Source organism: Bos taurus, chromosome 9 (assembly GCF_002263795.3).
Source record: "Bos taurus isolate L1 Dominette 01449 registration number 42190680 breed Hereford chromosome 9, ARS-UCD2.0, whole genome shotgun sequence".
Lineage (NCBI taxonomy): Eukaryota > Metazoa > Chordata > Mammalia > Artiodactyla > Bovidae > Bos > Bos taurus.
The window spans coordinates 9,503,750-9,526,405 of record NC_037336.1 but is presented as its reverse complement, the minus strand read 5'-3'; the positions used below and the strand labels follow the sequence as shown (position 1 = coordinate 9,526,405).

Genomic DNA, 22,656 nt, shown 5'->3' with positions numbered 1-22,656 from the left:
AAGGGAAGGGCATCTAACCTAACATGCACGTTTCAATTACAGTTTGTTAAATAGGAATACAATGGAAACAAAGAGATCTTTTAGATCCTAAGATCATTAGATCCTTTTAGAAGGTTAACTCAATCCATTTAATAATAGTCAATTTTGGGTCCATTCTGGGGGGGAGGGGGGTTTTCTCCCAATGAATAAGCAGGAAGCCCCAAAGAAGGGCACCCCATAAGCCTTCAGAATGCTGTTCTCATAACTTTGTGCATAATAAAATATTTCTGTAACATCCAAGTTCTGTGTGAGAGTAGGAAGATCCATCTCTTGGACAAAGTATCCTCAGCCACCACCTTTCCTAAGTACCACTCACTGAGGCCACAGCAGAACTCCAATACACAAAAGTCAGGCCCTTCAAGGCCCTCAAGCCTTTGAGCTAACCTTGATCAAGTCAAACCAGACAGCCATAAACTGAGAATAACCAGCCAGTGACGTCTAAAGAGTTGTACACCTGTAATCCTGCTATCTGGTGTAACTCTGGCCACCTAAATTGATTAAGTCTGCATTGGTTGGTTCAGTCTAAATATCTGGCCTATAGTCCTGTTTCTGGATTTACATTCAGTTTCCTTTTGGACTGACTGAGGTCTTGATACCCTGATCAGCTCTGAAAGCTCCCTCTTTCTGGAGCTAAACACACTACGCCACTGGATTACATCCTACTCTAAAATGGCCAAGTCACCTGGCACTCTCCTGACTCAGGATCACCATCACTCAGGTGGCTTTTAACCTTTTTGCCTTCACAATTATTCACACATGCAACACCCTTTCATCAGTAACATCTCTCATCTTAAAAGGTGATTTACAATAAAGAGGAGCTTAAAAGAATTGCTATGAATAAAGGGGACATGGAAAGTAAGGAAAATCACTGGTCTAGAATCTTTTGCTGTCATTTAATCACTCAACACAATAAACTCCTGAGGGCCATACACCATACTGCACAAGTTATATTTAGAAATATTTAAGAAAAGAATAGAGTACTAAGTTCTTCTCTTCTGGGGTGAGGGTAAGAGGGAGATCTTCCAGAGGAAAGATAAGCAGAAAACCATGACAAACTATATTTTAAAAAGCTATATGTTTCCCTGTTGATACCAAATGTAGACCAAATAGCAGTATCAAATACAAACACTGAGAACTTTTTGGAGCTCTTACTTTTATACAAGTTGCTCTTATTAACATCACTTCATCTTATTCTCATATGAATGAAAGACCTATTATTATTCCATTTTACAGGTGAAGAAACTAAGGAGCAAAAAGTTTACACAACTCATCCAAGGTCACACGGTTAGAAAACAATGGAAAAAGCACAAAACCTTCAAAAGTGTCAAACTTCACAGCCTATATTTAAACTTATATAATTCTAAAGTCTATACCTTAATTGTTTTAGGAAACAGATTCAATAGTAACAAGCCATGAAATAAATATGCCCCTACTAAAAGAAAACCTGAAATCAGAATGCAATGCTGATTTAAAAAAATACACTTGATAAATTAACTATATTCCGTTTTCCTAACACCCAAAAAAGATGTCCTTTTCATTATAGGGGACTGGAATGCAAAAGTAGGAAGTCAAGAAACACCTGGAGTAACAGACAAATTTGGCCTTGGAATATGGAATGAAGCAGGGAAAAGACTGATAGAGTTGTGCCAAGAAAATGCACTGGTCATAACAAACACCCTCTTCCAACAACACAAGAGAAGACTCTATACATGGACATCACCAGATGGTCAACACTGAAATCAGATTGATTATATTCTTTGCAGCCAAAGATGGAGAAGCTCTATACAGTCTGCAAAAACAAGACCAGGAGCTGACTGTGGCTCAGACCATGAACTCCTTATTGCCAAATTCAGACTGAAATTGAAGAAAGTAGGGAAAAGCACTAGACCATTCAGGTATGACCTAAATCAAATCCCTTATGATTATACAGTGGAAGTGAGAAATAGATTTAAGGGCCTAGATCTGATAGATAGAGTGCCTGATGAACTATGGAATGAGGTTCGTGACACTGTACAGGAGACAGGGATCAACACCATCCTCATGGAAAAGAAATGCAAAGAAGCAAAATGGCTGTCTGGGGAGGCCTTACAAATAGCTATGAAAAGAAGAGAAGCGAAAAGCAAAGGAGAAAAGGAAAGATATAAGCATCCGAATGCAGAGTTCCAAAGAATAGCAAGAAGAGATAAGAAAGCCTTCTTCAGCGATCAATGCAAAGAAATAGAGGAAAACAACAGAATGAGAAAGGCTAGGGATCCCTTCAAGAAAATCAGAGATACCAAAGGAACATTTCATGCAAAGATGAGCTCGATAAAGGACAGAAATGGTATGGACCTAACAGAAGCAGAAGATACTAAGAAGAGATGGCAAGAATACACAGAAGAACTGTACAAAAAAGATCTTCACGACCCAGATACTCAAGATGGTGTGATCACTGACCTAGAGCCAGACATCCTGGAATGTGAAGTCAAGTGGGCCTTAGAAAGCATCACTACGAACAAAGCTAATGGACGTGATGGAATTCCAGTTGAGCTATTCCAAATCCTGAAAGATGATGCTGTGAAAGTGCTGCACTCAATATGCCAGCAAATTTGGAAAACTCAGCAGTGGCCACAGGACTGGAAAAGGTCAGTTTTCATTCCAATATCAAAGAAAGGCAATGCCAAAGAATGCTCAAACTACCGCACAATTGCACTCATCTCACATGCTAGTAAAGTAATGCTCAAAATTCTCCAAGCCAGGCTTCGCAATATGTGAACCGTGAACTTCCTGATGTGCAAGCTGGTTTTAGAAAAGACAGAGGAACCAGAGATCAAATTGCCAACATCCGCTGGATCATAGAAAAAGCAAAAGAGTTCCAGAAAAGCATCTATTTCTGCTTTATTGACTACGCCAAAGCCTTTGACTGTGTGGATCACAAGAAACTGTGGAAAATTCTGAAAGAGATGGGAATACCAGACCACCTGATCTGCCTCTTGAGAAATTTGTATGCAGGTCAGGAAGCAACAGTTAGAACTGGACATGGAACAACAGACTGGTTCCAAATAGGAAAAGGAGTTCGTCAAGGCTGTATATTGTCACCCTGTTTATTTAACTTATATGCAGAGTACATCATGAGAAACGCTAGACTGGAAGAAACACAAACTGGAATCAAGATTGCCGGGAGAAATGTCAATAACCTCAGAAATGCAGATGACACCACCCTTATGGCAGAAAGCGAAGAGGAACTCAAAAGCCTCTTGATGAAAGTGAAAGTGGAGAGTGAAAAGTTGGCTTAAAGCTCAACATTCAGAAAAGGAAGATCATGGCATCCGGTCCCACCACTTTATGGGAAATAGATGGGAAAACAGTGGAAACAGTGTCAGACTTCACTTTTCTGGGCTCCAAAATCACTGCAGATGGTGATTGCAGCCATGAAATTAGAAGATGCTTACTCCTTAGAAGGAAAGTTATGACCAACCTAGATGGCATATTGAAAAGCAGAAACATTACTTTGCCAACAAAGGTTCGTCTAGTCAAGGCTATGGTTTTTCCTGTGGTCATGTATGGATGTGAGAGTTGGACTGTGAAGAAGGCTGAGCGCGGAAGAATTGATGCCTTTGAACTGTGGTGTTGGAGAAGACTCTTGAGAGTCCCTTGGACTGCAAGGAGATCCAACCAGTCCATTCTGAAGGAGATCAGCCCTGGGATTTCTTTGGAAGGAATGATGCTAAAGCTGAAACTCCAGTACTTTGGCCACCTCATGCGAAGAGTTGATTCATTGGAAAAGACTGATGCTGGGAGGGATTGAGGGCAGGAGAAGAAGGGGACGACAGAGGATGAGATGGCTGGACGGCATCACTGACTCGATGGACGTGAGTCTGAGTGAACTCCGGGAGTTGGTGATGGACAGGGAGGCCTGGCGTGCTGCGATTCATGGGGTCGCAAAGAGTTGGACACGACTGAGTGACTGATCTGATCTGATCTGATCTAATCATGAAATCTTCAAATTCCTCACACCCACAGATACAAAATCTGAAATTTAAAGGCACTGACATCTCCTGTGTGTGTGTGTGTGTGTGTGTGTACTCAGTTGGGTCCAACTCTTTGCAACCCCATGGACTGCAGCCCACCAGGCTCCTCTGTCCATGGAATTTTCCAGGCAGGAATACTGGAGAAGGTTGCCATTTCCTCCTCCAAGGGATCTTCCCTACCCAGAGATGGAATCTGCATCTCCTGCATTGGCAGCCAGATTCTTTACCACTGCGCCACTGGGAAGCCCTACTATCTTCTAATTTCTTAAAAATCTGGGTTTAAACAGTTGAGTTTAATAATAGAGAAATATATATTACTTCTTATCTTAGAACTGACACTTAAGATTAAGGAGCACCCTCAGAACACTATTAATTTTGGATAACTGTGTTAATATGAGAAAATCCATAGAAAAACAAAGTGTAAACCTAACGTAGAAAGAACATCAGTAGCCTCTGACATCACTTCGATGGATGACTTACTTCAGGAGGCACAGAAAGCAGAGGAGAACCCCTCCTGCTCATTATGGGACACCTAATAAAAGGCACCCCAGGGAGGGCAGGGCTATTTAAGAGCAGCTCACGTCAACTTCTCATGCTGTTCATATGCCATCAAATACACCTGACAGTGACACAACACAGAATGTCTTTGAGTATGTCATGTTATTATATACCTTAAAAATCCCGGAAGAGCCCAAAGAACCAGAACTAGTCCCTCCTTTTAACATGAAAAGAAATTCATTATTTCACAGTCATTATCTGTTACCCAGTTCCGGGATCTGCCCAGCACCTCTCAAAATATTTCATCAACAGAGAACACAGCTCAGAACTCAAAACAAAAAGTACAATCCTCTGTCTAAAAAATATTTCAAGAAACAAACAATGTTTTCTTAACAGGAAATGCTTTCTTCAGTATATCATTAACTTGGTAGCAGATAGACCTGGATTCTAATTCAGACTCTCTAAGCCTCAGTTTTCTCAAATGGAAAAGATTTATAATTTCTACATTAAAAGGACCTGACACTTTTCATATTTCCATTAAGATAAAAGAGGCTCATTGTTATTAAATTTAGAACATCACTGACAACCAAGTATGAACCTATTAAAAAAATGGGAATCTTTAAAAATAAAATGGTAAAACCCACTGTGAAGATATTTCACTATATTCCTTCTGAAAAATCCAGACCTGCCTAACAACTTGTGCTTCCCAACTTCTCTGAAAATCCACTGGGCCCATTAGGAATGCTTTTTCTGTACTACCACTTTGCTTCTTACTCATATTCATTTCAAAACCTCCTTCCTGACAAACAACTCAAGGAAAAAAAGGAAACAACATTACTCACTTCAGACATATGCTCCCATCTCCATTCATTTATTTAAACACACAATAGAACATATCACAAAACTCACTTTTAATCATTCTTAATACTTCGAATCAAAGGAAATCCTTGCCTTTTCTATCCCCTAAAGAATCTCCACTCTCAAATGTCTATATCTACAGAACACAAAGATAAACTGTAAGACAAGAGAAATTCATGGAAGTTACCAAAACATTGTTAACTTTAAATTTTCAGTGTCAAATTCTGGCAAACATACTGAATGTGGCAGTGTTTGTTTCACTGCATATGAAGATTCATCTAAACTAGTCCACGTTTATAACACATGCTACTAAACTTTTCACTTAAGTCTGAAACTAAAAAAAAAAAAAAACAACTAAATTGCAGTGATCTAGGTAATGGTACCCCACTCCAATACTCTTGCCTGAAAAATCCCATGGACAGAGGAGCCTGGTGTGCTGCAGTCTATGGGGTGGCTAAGAGTCAGACACGACTGAGCGACTTCACTTTCACATTTCACTTTCAAACACTGGAGGAAGAAATGGCAACCCACTCCAGTGTTCTTGCCTGGAGAATCCCAGGGACGGGGGAGCCTGGTAGGCTGCTGTCTGTGGGGTCGCACAGAGTCGGACACGACTGGAGCAACTTAGCAGCAGCAGCAGCAGGAGGATTTAAGCATTCAATTTTACTCTTACGACATAGTCTAAAAGAGACAAAAACTAAGTGTTTTATATAGCAATTTTTGTCTGTGGTGGCCCTAAGCATGCTTAAATTATGAGCGTTTACTTTGGTTTTCAAAGATTAGTGGGTAGCCACTTGTTTACTCATATATTGTAAGGAGAGACACTGGAGGTACACAGGTTAAGTGACTTCTACAAATTAATGTCATGAGTCATCCTAAGAGTGTAGATCCTCTGACATCCAGCCATGTGCCCATTGTCCGCCACGAATCTTTATTGTCATTTCTAAGAGCACAGAATCAACTTACTATAAATACCAACAAGAATGTGTAAGCATTTACTTTTTTAATAAATAGTTACCTAGAAATAGAAGGACTCGCCTTTGAAAGACGGGAAGATTTCCTTCAGAAGCAGCAGTTATCTCTACCTGCACTGGAAAAATCATTTTAAAAAATCTTAAAAGCTGAGTTCATCACCTCCTACCATACACAACAACTGCTGCTTCTTCCAAAAGAGGTGTGGTTTCACAACATCAAGTTCTACTTTTATACTAATATCATGTCAAATAAGAAACTACACATTTTTGCCTTGGTGCTTCCCTTCTGTACTACAGAAACAGAAAATTTCAATTCCTACCTGACACAGAAACATGAAGAATTTACTGTTTGTGGGCTGCTTTGAGATTACAGAATGAAATACATAATCCAGTTGCTCCTCGGCCCTAGAATAAAGGCAAACTTCACTGAGAGTGACTGCTTCAGCAGATGCCTTCAAAATAAGATCCTACAATGTTATTTATATAGAGAAGTTTTTTATAAGCCAAATTTTGATCACAATGAAATGGAGGAAAAAAACCCTCCCCAACTGTTTATAAAGTTCTTTTACCCAATTCACAAATTTAATACTTCTGTCCCCTTACTAAATTTCTCCTTTAGTAAGAACACTAATTCCCTAAGCTAGTAAAAACTGTTAGCACTTAGTGCAGAGAACAGAGACCATCACAAAAATGATGCGGTCAACTGCAATGGTAAATGTACAAAACATCAAATTAGTAACTAATTTTTTGATAAATTTCACTTAATATTCGTTCTTGGACAATTGTATTTCCTGTTGGACAATAAAATCTCCAAAATTTAACCTTAGGTCTGGAGGTTAGCCTTTATATTTTCACCAAGCCTCTCCTCAAGTTGCTTCTTCTTGACATGTCAGGTAAACACAATTCTTGAAAATTAAAGGTTCGATCAGTTAAGTGTAACAGGTTACGGCTACTGTCACTCCTGTTGGTACTTCCAGTCCGTGAAGAAAGATTTCATGAAACTGTCAACTGAACTAAGGATACTGAGGAGTTACCTAGTTTAGGTAGAAAGTAAAAGAGACTAGAACTCTTCAGAGATTTCATAAAAAGTAAAATGGACAGGAGTTAAGAGACTCGACCTATGCAAACGAGAAAACAACAAGTTTTAGTGAGGAAAAAAGATCAAGGTTCGAGAGTTAAGGGTTGGGGACAGGATGGAGAGAGGCGGGAGGACAGGGAGGGACCGTCAGACGGAGAGGCGGTGAAGTCGGGGCAGAGAGGAAGGATTCGGGGCGCCGGGGCCTCCGAAGATGAAGTCCTGCGCCGAGAGATGCTGAAGCAAAACCCTGTCAGAAGCTAACGCAAGACGGGAAAGGCGAAGAACCGAAGAGGGGAAACGGACAGACAGAGCCAAGGGAGGAATGACAGAGGGAGCGGAGAAGGGAACCGGCGGCGAGCGAAGAGCCGGCCTGGGGGCGCCCAGAGGAGGGAGGGGACCCAGGGGCACCCCGCCTCCCACGGAGGGGCCGCCGGGGATGAGGGGCGCGGCGCGGCAGGGAGCAAGACGCGAGGACGGGCAGGGGGCGAAGAGCGGCCGGGGGCTCGGGGGCCGCGCGAGGGTCGGGCCCGAGGAGCGGCAGGCAGCGCGGCTCCACAGCCCGAGCGCGCCCGCCGGCCGTCCCCGCCGACCTTCAGCGGCCCGGCGCCGGCTCCAACCCGGAGCGGCCGGGAAGGGCCGGAGCCGCGAGCGAGGACCGGGCGCAGAGGAGGCCGCTCCCCGCCGGGCCGCGGGGAGGGGACACGAAGAGGGTCGCGGGGGTCGCGGCCCGGGACGGCCGGACGTCGAGCGCTCACCTCTCGCCCGGCTCGGCCGCCGCCCGTCGAACCGAGGAGCCCGCGGTCTCTGTGGAAGGAGGCGGCCCCGCCCGGGTCAGCACCATCCCGCCGCGGGCCCCTCACATCGCCGTCGCAGCACCGCAACCTCCGCCGCTGAGGAGCCGGCTCGTAACCGCCGCCCGGCGAGCTGCCCCGCGCGGCCAGAGAGCATGCGCAGTGCGCCGGTGCCCGAGGGAGCGCCGCGGGCCGCGCTACCTGCGAGCCACAGGTCCCGGCCACGGCCCCGCCCCCTGGCCGCCCTGCCGGCCGCGCCCTCCCCTCGCCAGGCGAGGCCCCGCCCTCCCAGGCCTGCGCCCCGCCCCCCGCGCGCGGTGCGCTCCCGGGCCTCGGTTCCAGACCCAGCGCAGACTGAGATTTTGAGAGCTGTGTCCACCCTATCGGGCTCAGGCTCCCAAACTCCCGCGAGAACGGGAAGTTGGCGTCAATAAAAGGCGCTGGCCCCCGGGACGGGCCGGATTGCGGGCGTGAGGAGGCTGAGAGCTCGTTCTCGGGATAAGAGGGAGGGCGAGGAGAGCGATTGCTGGGCTGTAGTTCTCGCTTTGTCATTTATTTTTCCCTCTTCCTCACCTTCTGCCTCCAGTCCGGGGTGAAGAGCCTGGTCCTTAAGCAGTAGGAAGGGAAGGGACAGCTGCCGCTTCGGAGGGGGGAGGGGGGCGGCGCTCAGTTGCTGCCTTTGAGGGGAGGTATCTGCGTTGCTATGGTTACTGCTTGGCGACGGACGCCTGAACGTAGCTTTTCGATTCCCTTGACGGATCCCGAGAAGTATAATCCTTTGCTTCATTCTCCCTAGTTTCTGAACCTTTTGTGGTGCGGAGAGCTAAGTGTGTTACAAAAGCAAAGTTGAAAAGAAGGAAGTTGCGGCTGAAGCGAGTGTTTTACAATTGTGGGTGTTTAGTGGTGATGGCGCTTAATAACACTAAACTGCACTTTTTAAAGTGGTTTAAGTGGTGGAGAGGGACGGATAAATTCGGCATTTTTGAGTAACAGGTACATACCATTATATATAAAATAGATAACCATTAAGGACATGCTGTATGGTACACGGAATTATACTCAGTATTTTGTAATAATCTGTAAGGGGAACGAATCTGAACCACTTCACTGTAAATCCGAAACTAACACCATTGTAAGTCAACTATACTTAAAGAATAAAATTGGTTAAAATGATTGTATTTTATGTTATGTAATATAACAATAAAGATGGATTGCAAAGAAAAAGGTTTGTGCACCAATTTGGGAATAAAACCGATGCCTTGTAGTGTCGGACATTTGGGGGACAGGTTTTGAATATAGTTTAACCTCTGGTTTTTCTTCATCTTAGTATATGTTGTAAACATGCTTAAAAGTGCCTTTTTGTCCTATGATAACCAGTACATTAGTATTTACATGAAAGGCTTGCCATTGTAGTTCCTAATCACTGTCTTCGTAAAAAAAAATTGCCAAATAGTGTTTTACTGTCCTTTTACATAAAAGTTTGTTTTGTGATTTGAATGTAACCTCACAATTGAAAGCCTTTTTCTATTTTTTTTTTTTTAGTTCTTTCTTAGGAAAATATACTGAATATCCAATTATTTGCAGTTCCATATCTATACTTTCCTTAAACTTCACCCTGTGCCAAGATTCCTTCTCTATTAATGTATTCTTTTTGTTTAAATCGCATTTTAAAATCATCTGTGTGCCTGAGTGCACTAATCTTGGAGATTCCAACATGAATAAAACAGAACGTGGATGCAGTGTTTATGAAACTGCCTCATAATGTGATGTGTGTAGTGTAGAGATGCATGCACAAGGAATTACTGGAGCTCAGAATAGGATTAATCCAATTTAGGTTGGGAGAAGTTATGAATCAAGAAAGACTTCCAGGAGGAAATGATTCCAGACAGTTAATGCAGTGGAACATATGTGTGTTTGAGGGCAGAGTGTGGTAGGGAGAGGTGTGGGGAAAAGGATTGTTTGAACAAAACCATACAACCAGAAACTGATGTTTGCACAGAATGAGATTAGCAATTTTGTGCCACAATTTGGGGGTATGAAGCTAGAGAAGCAGGCAAAGTTCAGATCATGGTGCCCCTTTAAAGGATTTCAAGGAAAGATCAATTTAACTAGTATTTTCTCATTACTTATTCAATGTGTGCCAAGCACTGTGGTAGTTACTAGGATGCAATGAGGAGTGAGTCACTCCCAACTCTCAGGGAGTTTACAATCTAATAAGGGGACACAGGTACTTCACAAGTCAAAACATTGTACCAGAGTTAAAATTGGGGTAGGCAGAGGTCATCTGGGAGCCCACAAGAAGAGCTCCCTTCTAACTAACCTAGAAGGTTAGACAAGACTTCTGGAAATGATTCGTCAAGAGAAAAATATAAAATACTCTCTTAAAAATTAGAAAATATTTATCTCCTGACATATTATTAGAGTGCAGAATGCCTTGATCTAGGTGTCAGATTACCTGGTTCAGGTTCTAGCTCTTCAGTACACTGATCTGAAGAGTCTGTATAATCTATGTAATCCTAACTTCTCTAGATCTCAGTTTCTCTTGTAACAAGAGAATCAAATTATATTGTGTCTAAGATCTTTTAGAAATTTTATGACTTTCAATTTACTTCCCGTTTATCTCCCCAATTTTGAGTCAGTCTTTATGCTGATGATTAACGGTTTTGTGTCACACTTAACATGCTTACCGTTTAAACTATGTCATGTTATATGTCATTTTCTATCCAAGCCATGCATGCTCAAGGGATGCAAAGTTGGGATACTTTTTATCCCGTGGTTTACTAGCTATGGTCTACGTGATTTAGCTTTGGCATAGAATGTATTCAAATATTTCCTAAGTCCTTCTAACTAGAGTGTTCTCTTAAACTTCTACACAGTCGCACAATATTGGCTCAGCTGAAGACTGAGAGGTTAGAAGAAACGAATATTGTACATCTGGAAATAGCCTAGTGGAAAGATATCTATTTGTTGCTGGACATCAACTCACTCAGCAAGTAAACTTACTTTTTCCTTCTTGGGATTTATGATGGTTAAAATACTCCTGTTGCTTTAAGGCGGTCACTATCAACTGTAAAATTTTAAATTAACGTTAAGATGTAGTCAAAATAATTCCACAACATTTTCCACGAATATGATTCTTTATGGCATTTTATACATGGAATTCTGACTTCCTTTAAACAATTTTTAAGAATTGGATTATTTTCTAATAAGTAAAGTATTATAATATTCAGTTCAGTTCAGTCACTCAGTCGTGTCCGACTCTTTGTGACCCCATGAATCGCAGCACGCCAGGCCTCCCTGTCCATCACCATCTCCCGGAGTTCACTCAAACTCACGTCCATCGAGTCGGTGATGCCATCCAGCCATCTCATCCTCTGTCGTCCCCTTCTCCTCCTGCCCCCAATCCCTCCCAACATCAGAGTCTTTTCCAATGAGTCAACTCTTCACATGAGGTGGCCAAAGTACTGGAGTTTCAGCTTTAGCATCATTCCTTCAAAAGAAATCCCAGGGCTGATCTTTAGAATGGACTGGTTGGATCTCCTTGCAGTCCAAGGGACTCTCAAGAGTCTTCTCCAACACCACAGTTCAAAAGCATCAATTCTTCAGCGCTCAGCTTTCTTCACAGTCCAACTCTCACATCCATACATGACCACTGGAAAAACCATAGCCTTGACGAGATGGACCTTTGTTCACAAAGTAATGTCTCTGCTTTTCAATATGCTATCTACGTTGGTCATAACTTTTCTTCCAAGGAGTAAGCATCTTTTAATTTCATGGCTGCAGTCACCATCTGCAGTGATTTAGGAGCCCCCAAAAAACAAAGTCTGACACTGTTTTCCACTGTTTCCCCATCTATTTCCCATGAAGTGATGGGACCAGATGCCATGATTTTAGTTTTCTGAATGTTGAGCTTTAAGCCAACTTTTTCACTCTCCACTTTCACTTTCATCAAGAGGCTCTTTAGTTCCTCTTCACTTTCTGCCATAAGGGTGGTGTCATCTGCATATCTGAGGTGATTGCTATTTCTCCATGCAATCTTGATTCCAGCTTGTGCTTCTTCCAGCTCAGTGTTAATAAAGTACTAAACCCCCTTCTGCAGCAACCATTCTTGAGTCTGTTTAAAATACAGATTTAATCATTTGCAAATACTTGAGAGCATGCTCACTGTACTCAAGACAAGTTCTTTAAAGGTTATATAATATTACCAAATATGAGATGGGGCAAAACAAAGTTTCATTATAAGACTTCCTTCATGGGTTAGTAACAACTACAAACCAGAAGGGCAAATGTATTACTTCATAACTTAATGTCATAACATTTTTTTCATGACTTAATAACTATGAAGGAACAATCACAATAAAACTCAGTCTTCCCTGTAATACGATAGCAATCCCTCAAAAAAAAAAAAAAAAAAAAGGCAGTTTTCTTTCTTTCCTTCTTTCTTTTTCTTTCTCTTTTTTACCAGATAATATTGGTTGCTTCTGAGAGGGAAACTTGGAGGGCTGGGCTTTTGGTGAGGGAATGGAAAGAAGTATTTCTATTGTATATTCATCTGAGTTTCAACCTAGTGAGTATATTAAAGGAAAACATATTCAAATCTATATTAAACAACACGGTTTTTTAAATGTATGTAGTCTTTAATAATGATACTACAGAAAAAAGAAAACCCAATAACCTCATAATGGATAAAAATGCAAACGAGTTTTTGCGATACAGTGTGAAAGGGGCAAACAGTGACTCCTTGGCTGCAGCTCTGGTAATCTGGATTTCCTAAAGCCAGAGTGTCTGCTTGGGTTATTCAGAGAGACTCTGTTAAGAAGATGTTCCTCCTACCACCACCCCCACTGAATCATTCCTGTGAAGAATAATTATCTCGTACCATGTGACAGTACTGATTTCTGAATTATTCTCTTCCTCATGTGCTTAAAGCGTACTATGATGTTTTTATTTTTTTTATTTTTTTTTTTTTTTAACCCTAAGTCAATAGAAAAAAAAAAAAAGTTATGAGTTAGACTCTGATTAAAGAGTAAATCTTCTCCAAAACCTATTGGAATCAATAGGGAATTTAGAAAAAATTAATAAAAAATACACAAAACTTTTTAGGTGTCACTGAAGTCAAGAAAATGAAAATTTTTTTTTTTTCCTTCCAATTTTATTTTATTTTTAAACTTTACATAATTGTATTAGTTTTGCCAAATATCAAAATGAATCCGCCACAGGTATACATGTGTTCCCCATCCCGAACCCTCCTCCCTCCTCCCTCCCCATACCATCCCTCTGGGCCGTCCCAGTGCACCAGCCCCAAGCATCCAGCATCATGCATCGAACCTGGACTGGCAACTCGTTTCCTACATGATATTGTACATGTTTCACTGCCATTCTCTCACATCTTCCCACCCTCTCCCTCTCCCACAGAGTCCATAAGACTGTTCTATACATCAGTGTCTCTTTTGCTGTCTCGTACACCGGGTTATTGTTACCATCTTTCTAAATTCCATATATATGCGTTAGTATACTGTATTTATGTTTTTCCTTCTGGCTTACTTCACTCTGTATAATAGGCTCCAGTTTCATCCACCTCATTAGAACTGATTCAAATGTATTCTTTTTAATGGCTGAGTAATACTCCATTGTGTATATGTACCACAGCTTTCTTATCCATTCATCTGCTGATGGACATCTAGGTTGCTTCCACGTCTTGGCTATTATAAACAGTGCTGCGATGAACATTGGGGTACACGTGTCTCTTTCCCTTCTGGTTTCCTCAGTGTGTATGCCCAGCAGTGGGATTGCTGGATCATAAGGCAGTTCTATTTCCAGTTTTTTAAGGAATCTCCACACTGTTCTCCATAGTGGCTGTACTAGTTTGCATTCCCACCAACAGTGTAAGAGGGTTCCCTTTTCTCCACACCCTCTCCAGCATTTATTATTTGTAGACTTTTGGATCGCAGCCATTCTGACTGGTGTGAAATGGTACCTCATAGTGGTTTTGATTTGCATTTCTCTGATAATGAGTGATGTTGAGCATCTTTTCATGTGTTTGTTAGCCATCTGTATGTCTTTTTTGGAGAAATGTCTATTTAGTTCTTTGGCCCATTTTTTGATTGGGTCGTTTATTTTTCTGGAGTTGAGCTGTAGGAGTTGCTTGTATATTTTTGAGATTAGTTGTTTGTCGGTTGCTTCATTTGCTATTATTTTCTCCCATTCTGAAGACTGTCTTTTCACCTTGCTAATAGTTTCCTTTGATGTGCAGAAGCTTTTAAGGTTAATTAGGTCCCATTTGTTTATTTTTGCTTTTATTTCCAATATTCTGGGAGGTGGGTCATAGAGGATCCTGCTGTGATGTATGTCGGAGAGTGTTTTGCCTATGTTCTCCTCTAGGAGTTTTATAGTTTCTGGTCTTACGTTTAGATCTTTAATCCATTTTGAGTTTATTTTTGTGTATGGTGTTAGAAAGTGGTCCAGTTTCATTCTTTTACAAGTGGTTGACCAGATTTCCCAGCACCACTTGTTAAAGAGATTGTCTTTAATCCATTGTATATTCTTGCCTCCTTTGTCGAAGATAAGGTGTCCATATGTGCGTGGATTTATCTCTGGGCTTTCTATTTTATTCCATTGATCAATATTTCTGTCTTTGTGCCAGTACCATACTGTCTTGATAACTGTGGCTTTGTAGTAGAGCCTGAAGTCAGGTAAGTTGATTCCTCCAGTTCCATTCTTCTTTCTCAAGATCGCTTTGGCTATTCGAGGTTTTTTGTATTTCCATACAAATTGTGAAATTATTTGTTCTAGCTCTGTGAAGAATACTGTTGGTAGCTTGATAGGGATTGCGTTGAATCTATAAATTGCTTTGGGTAGTATACTCATTTTCACTATATTGATTCTTCCAATCCATGAACATGGTATATTTCTCCATCTATTAGTGTCCTCTTTGATTTCTTTCACCAGTGTTTTATAGTTTTCTATATATAGGTCTTTAGTTTCTTTAGGTAGATATATTCCTAAGTATTTTATTCTTTCCGTTGCAATGGTGAATGGAATTGTTTCCTTAATTTCTCTTTCTGTTTTCTCATTATTAGTGTATAGGAATGCAAGGGATTTCTGTGTGTTGATTTTATATCCTGCAACTTTACTGTAGTCATTGATTATTTCTAGTAATTTTCTGGTGGACTCTTTAGGGTTTTCTATGTAGAGGATCATGTCATCTGCAAATAGTGAGAGTTTTACTTCTTCTTTTCCAATTTGGATTCCTTTTATTTCTTTTTCTGCTCTGATTGCTGTGGCCAAAACTTCCAAAACTATGTTGAATAGTAATGGTGAAAGTGGGCACCCTTGTCTTGTTCCTGACTTTAGAGGAAATGCTTTCAATTTTTCACCATTGAGGATAATGTTTGCAGTGGGTTTGTCATATATAGCTTTTATTATGTTGAGGTATGTTCCTTCTATTCCTGCTTTCTGGAGAGTTTTTATCATAAATGGATGTTGAATTTTGTCAAAGGCTTTCTCTGCATCTATTGAGATAATCATATGGTTTTTATTTTTCAATTTGTTAATGTGGTGTATTACATTGATTGATTTGCGGATATTGAAGAATCCTTGCATCCCTGGGATAAAGCCCACTTGATCATGGTGTATGATCTTTTTAATGTGTTGTTGGATTCTGATTGCTAGAATTTTGTTAAGGATTTTTGCATCTATGTTCATCAGTGATATTGGCCTGTAGTTTTCTTTTTTTGTGGGATCTTTGTCAGGTTTTGGTATTAGGGTGATGGTGGCCTCATAGAATGAGTTTGGAAGTTTACCTTCCTCTGCAATTTTCTGGAAGAGTTTGAGCAGGATAGGTGTTAGCTCTTCTCTAAATTTTTGGTAGAATTCAGCTGTGAAGCCGTCTGGACCGGGGCTTTTGTTTGCTGGAAGATTTTTGATTACAGTTTCAATTTCCATGCTTGTGATGGGTCTGTTAAGATTTTCTATTTCTTCCTGGTCGAGTTTTGGAAAGTTGTACTTTTCTAAGAATTTGTCCATTTCTTCCACGTTGTCCATTTTATTGGCATATAATTGTTGATAGTAGTCTCTTATGATCCTTTGTATTTCTGTGTTGTCTGTTGTGATCTCTCCATTTTCGTTTCTAATTTTGTTGATTTGATTTTTCTCCCTTTGTTTCTTGATGAGTCTGGCTATATGATGTTTTTAAAAAAATAATGTTTATACTAGTTACAATTTGATCTGTGATAGCAAACATATCAGGGCAAGTGTCTCACTCCTCTAGTGACTCACACAGTCTTATCTCAAATCCCAATCCTTAACTCTAGCCACATTCTTTCTGCCTCCTATCAGACCTTGTCACAGAGCTCTCCTGCCAATTCCTCTTACTCAATGCACCCCAGACCCATCTTGCTCTCCCCTCCCTTCACACACAGCTCCATCTCCCTCCCCACCTCCCAGCATCTTTTAATGATCCTCCACCCCTGCCATTTATGGATTGAACACATAATCGAACATTCAAAATAGTATTCTAACATCTACAACATATATTTGCATAACTTTCTTTTCTAGCTTCTTGATCTGTAAGATGGGCATCATAATAAGAAGCTACTTTATGAGAATGTGAAATTGTGTGTGTCCTCAATCATTAATTTATGTCTGACTCTTTTCAACCCCTTGGACTCTATCCCACCAGGCTCCTCTGTCCATGGGATTTTCTAGGCAAAAATACCGCAGTGTGCTGCCATTGCATCCTCCAGAGATCTTCCCAACCCAGGAATCGAATCCCTGTCTCCTGCATCTCCTACACTGACAGGCTGATTCTTTACTACTGAGCCACCTGGGAAGCCCTATGAAATTATTACAAAGATCTTTTACCAAGAAAAAAAAAAAAGGTACGTATTTCTGATTATTCCTGGCACTGGAAGGAAATATGATAAGTAATGGGACATTCGCAGGTCAGTTTAACTTATATTAAGCATCCATCCATAATTAGTATTTAATTTCCTCTTAAAAAAAACACAATTCTAAACTCCCATTACAATTTGTGGACTATAGAGAATGCAAAATTAACCTCTTATGTTTAAAATCTCTTCACCAGAAAACTCTTCTTTCCACTTCTTAGTTTTTACATTGGAAAGATTGATGGAAACACAGTAGAAGGAAAAAAATCATTTTTCTATATTACAGTTCTCATTATGTCCCACCCCGCCCCGCCCCCCGAGAAGTGAAAGTCTCTCAGTCGTGTCCAACTTTTTGTGACCTCATTGACTATAGAGTCCTTGGACTTCTCCAGGCCAGAATACTGGAGTGGATCCCTTCTCCAGTGGGTCTTCCCGACCAAGGCATAGAACTGTGATCTCCTGCATTACAGTTTGATTCTTTACCAACTGAGCTATCAGGGAACCCCTTTTCCCTTGGGTAACTACCAAATTTATCTATCCTTAGATTTATTTAAAGTGTTCAGCAGTTGCCAAATTTCTCTCAGGTATTGAAAAAATAAAAGCTTCTTTCTTTAAAAAATACAAATTTATTTATTATTTTCATTGTGTTTTTAAAAGCTACCTAAACCACTATTTTTTAAGTATTCAGGGGAAAAAGCAGTTTAAAGTGATCTGGGAGGTGAAGAAATAGTTAGCTTTTGGATGATTCTATTTGTAGAAATTCCTTGACAAGAACATATGCCCTTGTACTTGCTTTTACAAGTTAAGAAAAAATTTTCTTGGCAGTTGTTTTTCTTTTTTCTTGCTTTATCACCATGCAGAGTTTAAGAACTGAAAGCTAACAGAAGATTTTACTGTAACTCCTTTAAGAAAATATCTTCTACTCATTTTTTGCAAGCAAAGAAGTGCTCAAAATCCTTCAAGCTAAGCTTCAACAGTCCATGAACCAAGAACTTCCAGATGTACAAGCCAGATTTAGAAAAGGCAGAGGAACCAGAGATCACATAGCCAACATTCGCTGGATCATAGAAAAAGCAACGGAATTCCAAAAAAATCTACTTCTGCTTCATTGACTATGCTAAAGTCTTTGATTCAGTTCAGTTCAGTTCAGTTCATTTGCTCAGTCGTGTCCGACGCTTTGCGACCCCAGGAATCGCAACACGCCAGGCCTCCCTGTCCATCACCAACTCCCAGAATTCACTCAAACTCACATCCATCGAGTCGGTGATGCCATCCAGCCATCTCATCCTCTGTCGTCCCCTTCTCCTCCTGCCCCCAATCCCTCCCAGCATCAGAGTCTTTTCCAATGAGTCAGCTCCTTGCATGAGGTGGCCAAAGTACTGGAGTTTCAGCTTTAGCATCCTTTGTGTTGATCACAACAAACTGTGGAAAATTCTTCAAAAGATGGGAACACCAGACCACCTTACTTGTCTCCAGAGAAACTTGTATACAGGACAGGAAGCAACAGTTGGAACTGGACATGGAACAACAGACTGGTTCCAAATTGGGAAAGGAGTACATCAAGACTGTATATTGTCACCCTGCTTATTTTACTTAAATGCAGAGTACATCCTACAAAATGCCTGACTGCATGAATCCCAAGCTGGAATCAAGATTGGGGGGAGAAATATCAACAATCTCAGATATACAGAAAGTGAAGAGAAACTAAAGAGCCTCTTGAGGATGAAAGAGGAGAGTGAAAAAGTTGGCTTAAAACTCAACATTCAAAAAACTAAGATCATGACATCCAGTTCTATCATTTAATGACAAATAGATGGTGAAACAATGGAAACAGTGACAGGCTTTATTTTCTTGGGCTCCTAAATCACTGCAGATGGTGACTGCAGTCACGAAATTAAAAGATGCTTGATCTTTGAAAGAAAAGCTATGGCAAACCTAGACAGCATATTAAAAAGCAGAGACACCCACTTTGCTGACAAAGGTCCCTACAGTCAAAGCTATGGTTTTTCCAGTAGTCATGTACAGAGGTAAAGGTTGGACCATAAAGAAGGCTGAGAGCTGAAGAGATGATGCTATCTAATTGTGGTGCTGGAGAAGACACTTGAGATGTCCCTTGGACAGCAAGGAGGCCAAAACTAGTCAATCCTAAAGGAAATAAACCCTGAATATTCACTGGAGGGACTGATGCGAAATGCAAAGAACTGGCTCATTGGAGGAAAAAACCCCTGATGCTGGGAAAGACTGAGGGCAGGAGGAGAAAGGGGCATCAGAGGATGAGATGGTATCACTGACTCAATGGACATGAGTTTGAGCAAACTCTGGGAGATAGTGAAGGATAAGGAAGCCTGGCATCCTGCAGTTCATGGGGTTGCAAAAGAGTTGGACACAACTTGGAGACTGAACAACAACAATTTTTAGGTGGTTTAAATTGATCATATAAATACTACATTGTCAAGATTGAAATCTGTAGATGAAAATTTTACAAGTTTTAAAGTGAAATTTTATTAGATTTAAAAATAGTTTATTGAGATAGAATTGACAAAAATTGCACTTATTTAACATGTACAATGTATGTTGATGTTTGTAACATCATCACAGTAATCAAGATAAGGAGCATATTTAATGACCATGAAAAGTTTTCTTGAGCCTCTTTGTAACTCTATATCCTGTCCCTTTCCCTATCCATGCTAAACCCTATGCAAACCCAAACCAATTTATTTCGCTATAGGTTAGATTTCATTTTCTGGAATTTTATATGAATGAAATCAATCATATAATGCCTACATTTTTTGTCTGACTTCTTGCACTCAGTGCAATTATTTTGAGATTCATCTATGTTGTTGTACATCCCAATAATTTATTCTTTTTTATTGTTTAGTACATGGTTTTGCCAAGAAAACGCACTGGTCATAGCAAACACCCTCTTCCAACAACACAAGAGAAGACTCTATACATGGACATCACCAGATGGTCAACACTGAAATCAGATTGATTATATTCTTTGCAGCCAAAGATGGAGAAGCTCTATACGTCAGCAAAAACAAGACTGGGAGCTGACTGTGGCTCATAACATGAACTCCTTATTGCCAAATTCAGACTGAAATTGAAGAAAGTAGGGAAAACCACTAGACCATTCAGGTATGACCTAAATCAAATCCCTTATGACCATACAGTGGAAGTGAGAAATAGATTTAAGGGACTAGATCTGATAGAGTGCCTGATGAACTACGGAATGAGGTTTGTGACATTGTACAGGAGACAGGGATCAAGACCATCCTCATGGAAAAGAAATGCAAAAAAGCAAAATGACTATCTGGGGAGGCCTTACAAATAGCTGTGAAAAGAAGAGAAGCGAAAAGCAAAGGAGAAAAGGAAAGATATAAGCATCCGAATGCAGAGTTCCAAAGAATAGCAAGAAGAGATAAGAAAGCCTTCTTCAGCGATCAATGCAAAGAAATAGAGGAAAACAACAGAATGGTAAAGACTAGAGATCTCTTCAAGAAAATTAGAGATTCCAAGGGGACATTTCATGTAAAGATGGGCTCGATAAAGGACAGAAATGGTATGGACGTAACAGAAGCAGAAGATATTAAAAAGAGGTAGCAAGAATACACAGAAGAACTGTACAAAAAAGATCTTCACGACCCAGATAATCACGATGGTGTGATCACTGACCTAGAGCCAGACATCCTGGAATGTGAAGTCAAGTGGGCCTTAGAAAGCATCAAACGAACAAAGTTAGTGGATGTGATGGAATTCCAGTTGAGCTCTTTTCAAATCCTGAAAGATGATGCTGTGAAAGTGCTGCACTCAATATGCCAGCAAATTTGGAAAACTCAGCAGTGGCCACAGGACTGGAAAAGGTCAGTTTTCATTCCAATCCCAAAGAAAGGCAATGCCAAAGAATGCTCAAACTACTGCACAATTGTACTCATCTCACACGCTAGTAAAGTAATGCTCAAAATTCTCCAAGCCAGGCTTCAGCAATACGTGAACCGTGAACTTCCTGATGTTCAAGCTGGTTTTAGAAAAGGCAGAGGAACCAGAGATCAAATTGCCAACATCCGCTGGATCATGGAAAAAGCAAGGGAGTTCCAGAAAAACATCTATTTCTGCTTTATTGACTATGCCAAAGCCTTTGACTGTGTGGATCACAAGAAACTGTGGAAAATTCTGAAAGAGATGGGAATACCAGACCACCTGACCTGCCTCCTGAGAAATCTGTATGCAGGTCAGGAAGCAACAGTTAGAACTGGGCATGGAACAACAGACTGGTTCCAAATAGGAAAAGGAGTACATCAAGGCTGTATATTGAACCCTGCTTATTTAACTTGTATGCAGAGTACATCATGAGAAACGCTGGACTGGAAGAAACATAAGCTGGAATCAAGATTGCCAGGAGAAATATCAATAACCTCAGATATGCAGATGACACTACCCTTATGGCAGAAAGTGAAGAAGAACTCAAAAGCCTCTTGATGAAAGTGAAAGAAGAGAGTGAAAAGTTGGCTTAAAGCTCAACATTCAGAAAACGAAGATCATGGCATCTGGTCCCATCACTTCATGGGAAATAGATGGGGAAACAGTGGAAACAGTGTCAGACTTTATTTTTCTGGGCTCCAAAATCACTGCACATGGTGATTGCAGCCATGAAATTAAAAGATGCTTACTCCTTGGAAGGAAAGTTATGACCAACCTAGATAGCATATTGAAAAGCAGAGACATTACTTTGCCAACAAAGGTCCATCTAGTCAAGGCTATGGTTTTTCCTGTCGTCATATATGGATGTGAAAGTTGGACTGTGAAGAAGGCTGAGCACCAAAGAATTGATGCTTTTGAACTCTGGTGCTGGAGAAGACTCTTGAGAGTCCCTTGGACTGCAAGAAGATCCAACCAGTCCATTCTGAAGGAGATCAGCCCTGGGATTTCTTTGGAAGGAATGACGCTAAAGCTGAAACTCCAGTACTTTGGCCACCTCATGCAAAGAGTTGACTCATTGTAAAAGACTCTGATGCTGGGAGGGATTGGGGGCAGGAGGAGAAGGGGATGACAGAGGATGAGATGGCTGGATGGCATCACCGACTCGATGGACGTGAGTCTAAGTGAACTCTGGGAGTTGGTGATGGACAGGGAGGCCTGGTGTGTTGCGATTCATGGGGTCGCAAAGAGTTGGACACGACTGAGTGACTGAACTGAACTGAACTACTCCGTTGGATTAGTCACCTCTGGCTACAACAGAACACCATAGACTGGGGGGCTTAGACAACAGAACTTTAATTCCCATAGTTCTGAAAAGTCCAAGATCAAGGTCCTGGCATGTTTGGTTCCTGATGAGAGCTATCTTCCTGGAAGCTGAAGGCTGCCTTCCTGTTGTGTCCTCACATGGCAGAAAAAGAAAGAACAATATCTTCTTACAAAATCACCAATCCTATTGAATTAGAGTACCACCCTCTAAACTCATTTCAGTTCAGTTCAGTCACTCAGTCGTGTCTGACTCTTTGCGACCCCATGAATCGCAGC

The 22,656-nt window shown here is 41.0% G+C and overlaps 2 protein-coding genes across 7 annotated transcripts in view; one reads left to right on the top strand and one right to left on the bottom strand.

Moving 5' to 3' along the window:
- The window catches only part of FAM135A (family with sequence similarity 135 member A), a 156,656-nt gene extending 148,260 nt beyond the window's left edge, over positions 1–8,396 (bottom strand). For 4 of the 5 annotated variants that reach the window (XM_005210636.5, XM_005210639.5, XM_002690004.6 and 1 more), the window contains exon 1: positions 8,213–8,396. The gene's annotated coding sequence lies outside the window, so the exon portion shown is untranslated. Of the gene's footprint in view, positions 1–6,699; positions 6,785–8,212 lie in introns of all 5 variants that reach the window. The other variant, XM_024996871.2, reaches the window with a different exon arrangement.
- On the top strand, positions 7,371–22,645 carry LOC112448013 (collagen alpha-1(I) chain). Of its 2 annotated transcripts, XM_059890040.1 has the most exons (4): positions 7,371–9,241; positions 11,125–11,241; positions 16,929–17,127; positions 20,015–22,645. In XM_059890040.1, exon 1 carries the CDS (start codon positions 7,780–7,782, stop codon positions 8,680–8,682), a length of 903 nt encoding a protein of 300 aa, XP_059746023.1. In that variant the 5' UTR covers positions 7,371–7,779; the 3' UTR covers positions 8,683–9,241; positions 11,125–11,241; positions 16,929–17,127; positions 20,015–22,645. The 2 variants fall into 2 exon arrangements, with proteins under 2 accessions (XP_059746023.1, XP_059746024.1); XM_059890041.1 differs by lacking the exons at positions 16,929–17,127; positions 20,015–22,645 and having other exon boundaries at positions 11,125–13,195.
- The last annotated feature ends 11 nt before the right edge of the window (positions 22,646–22,656 follow it).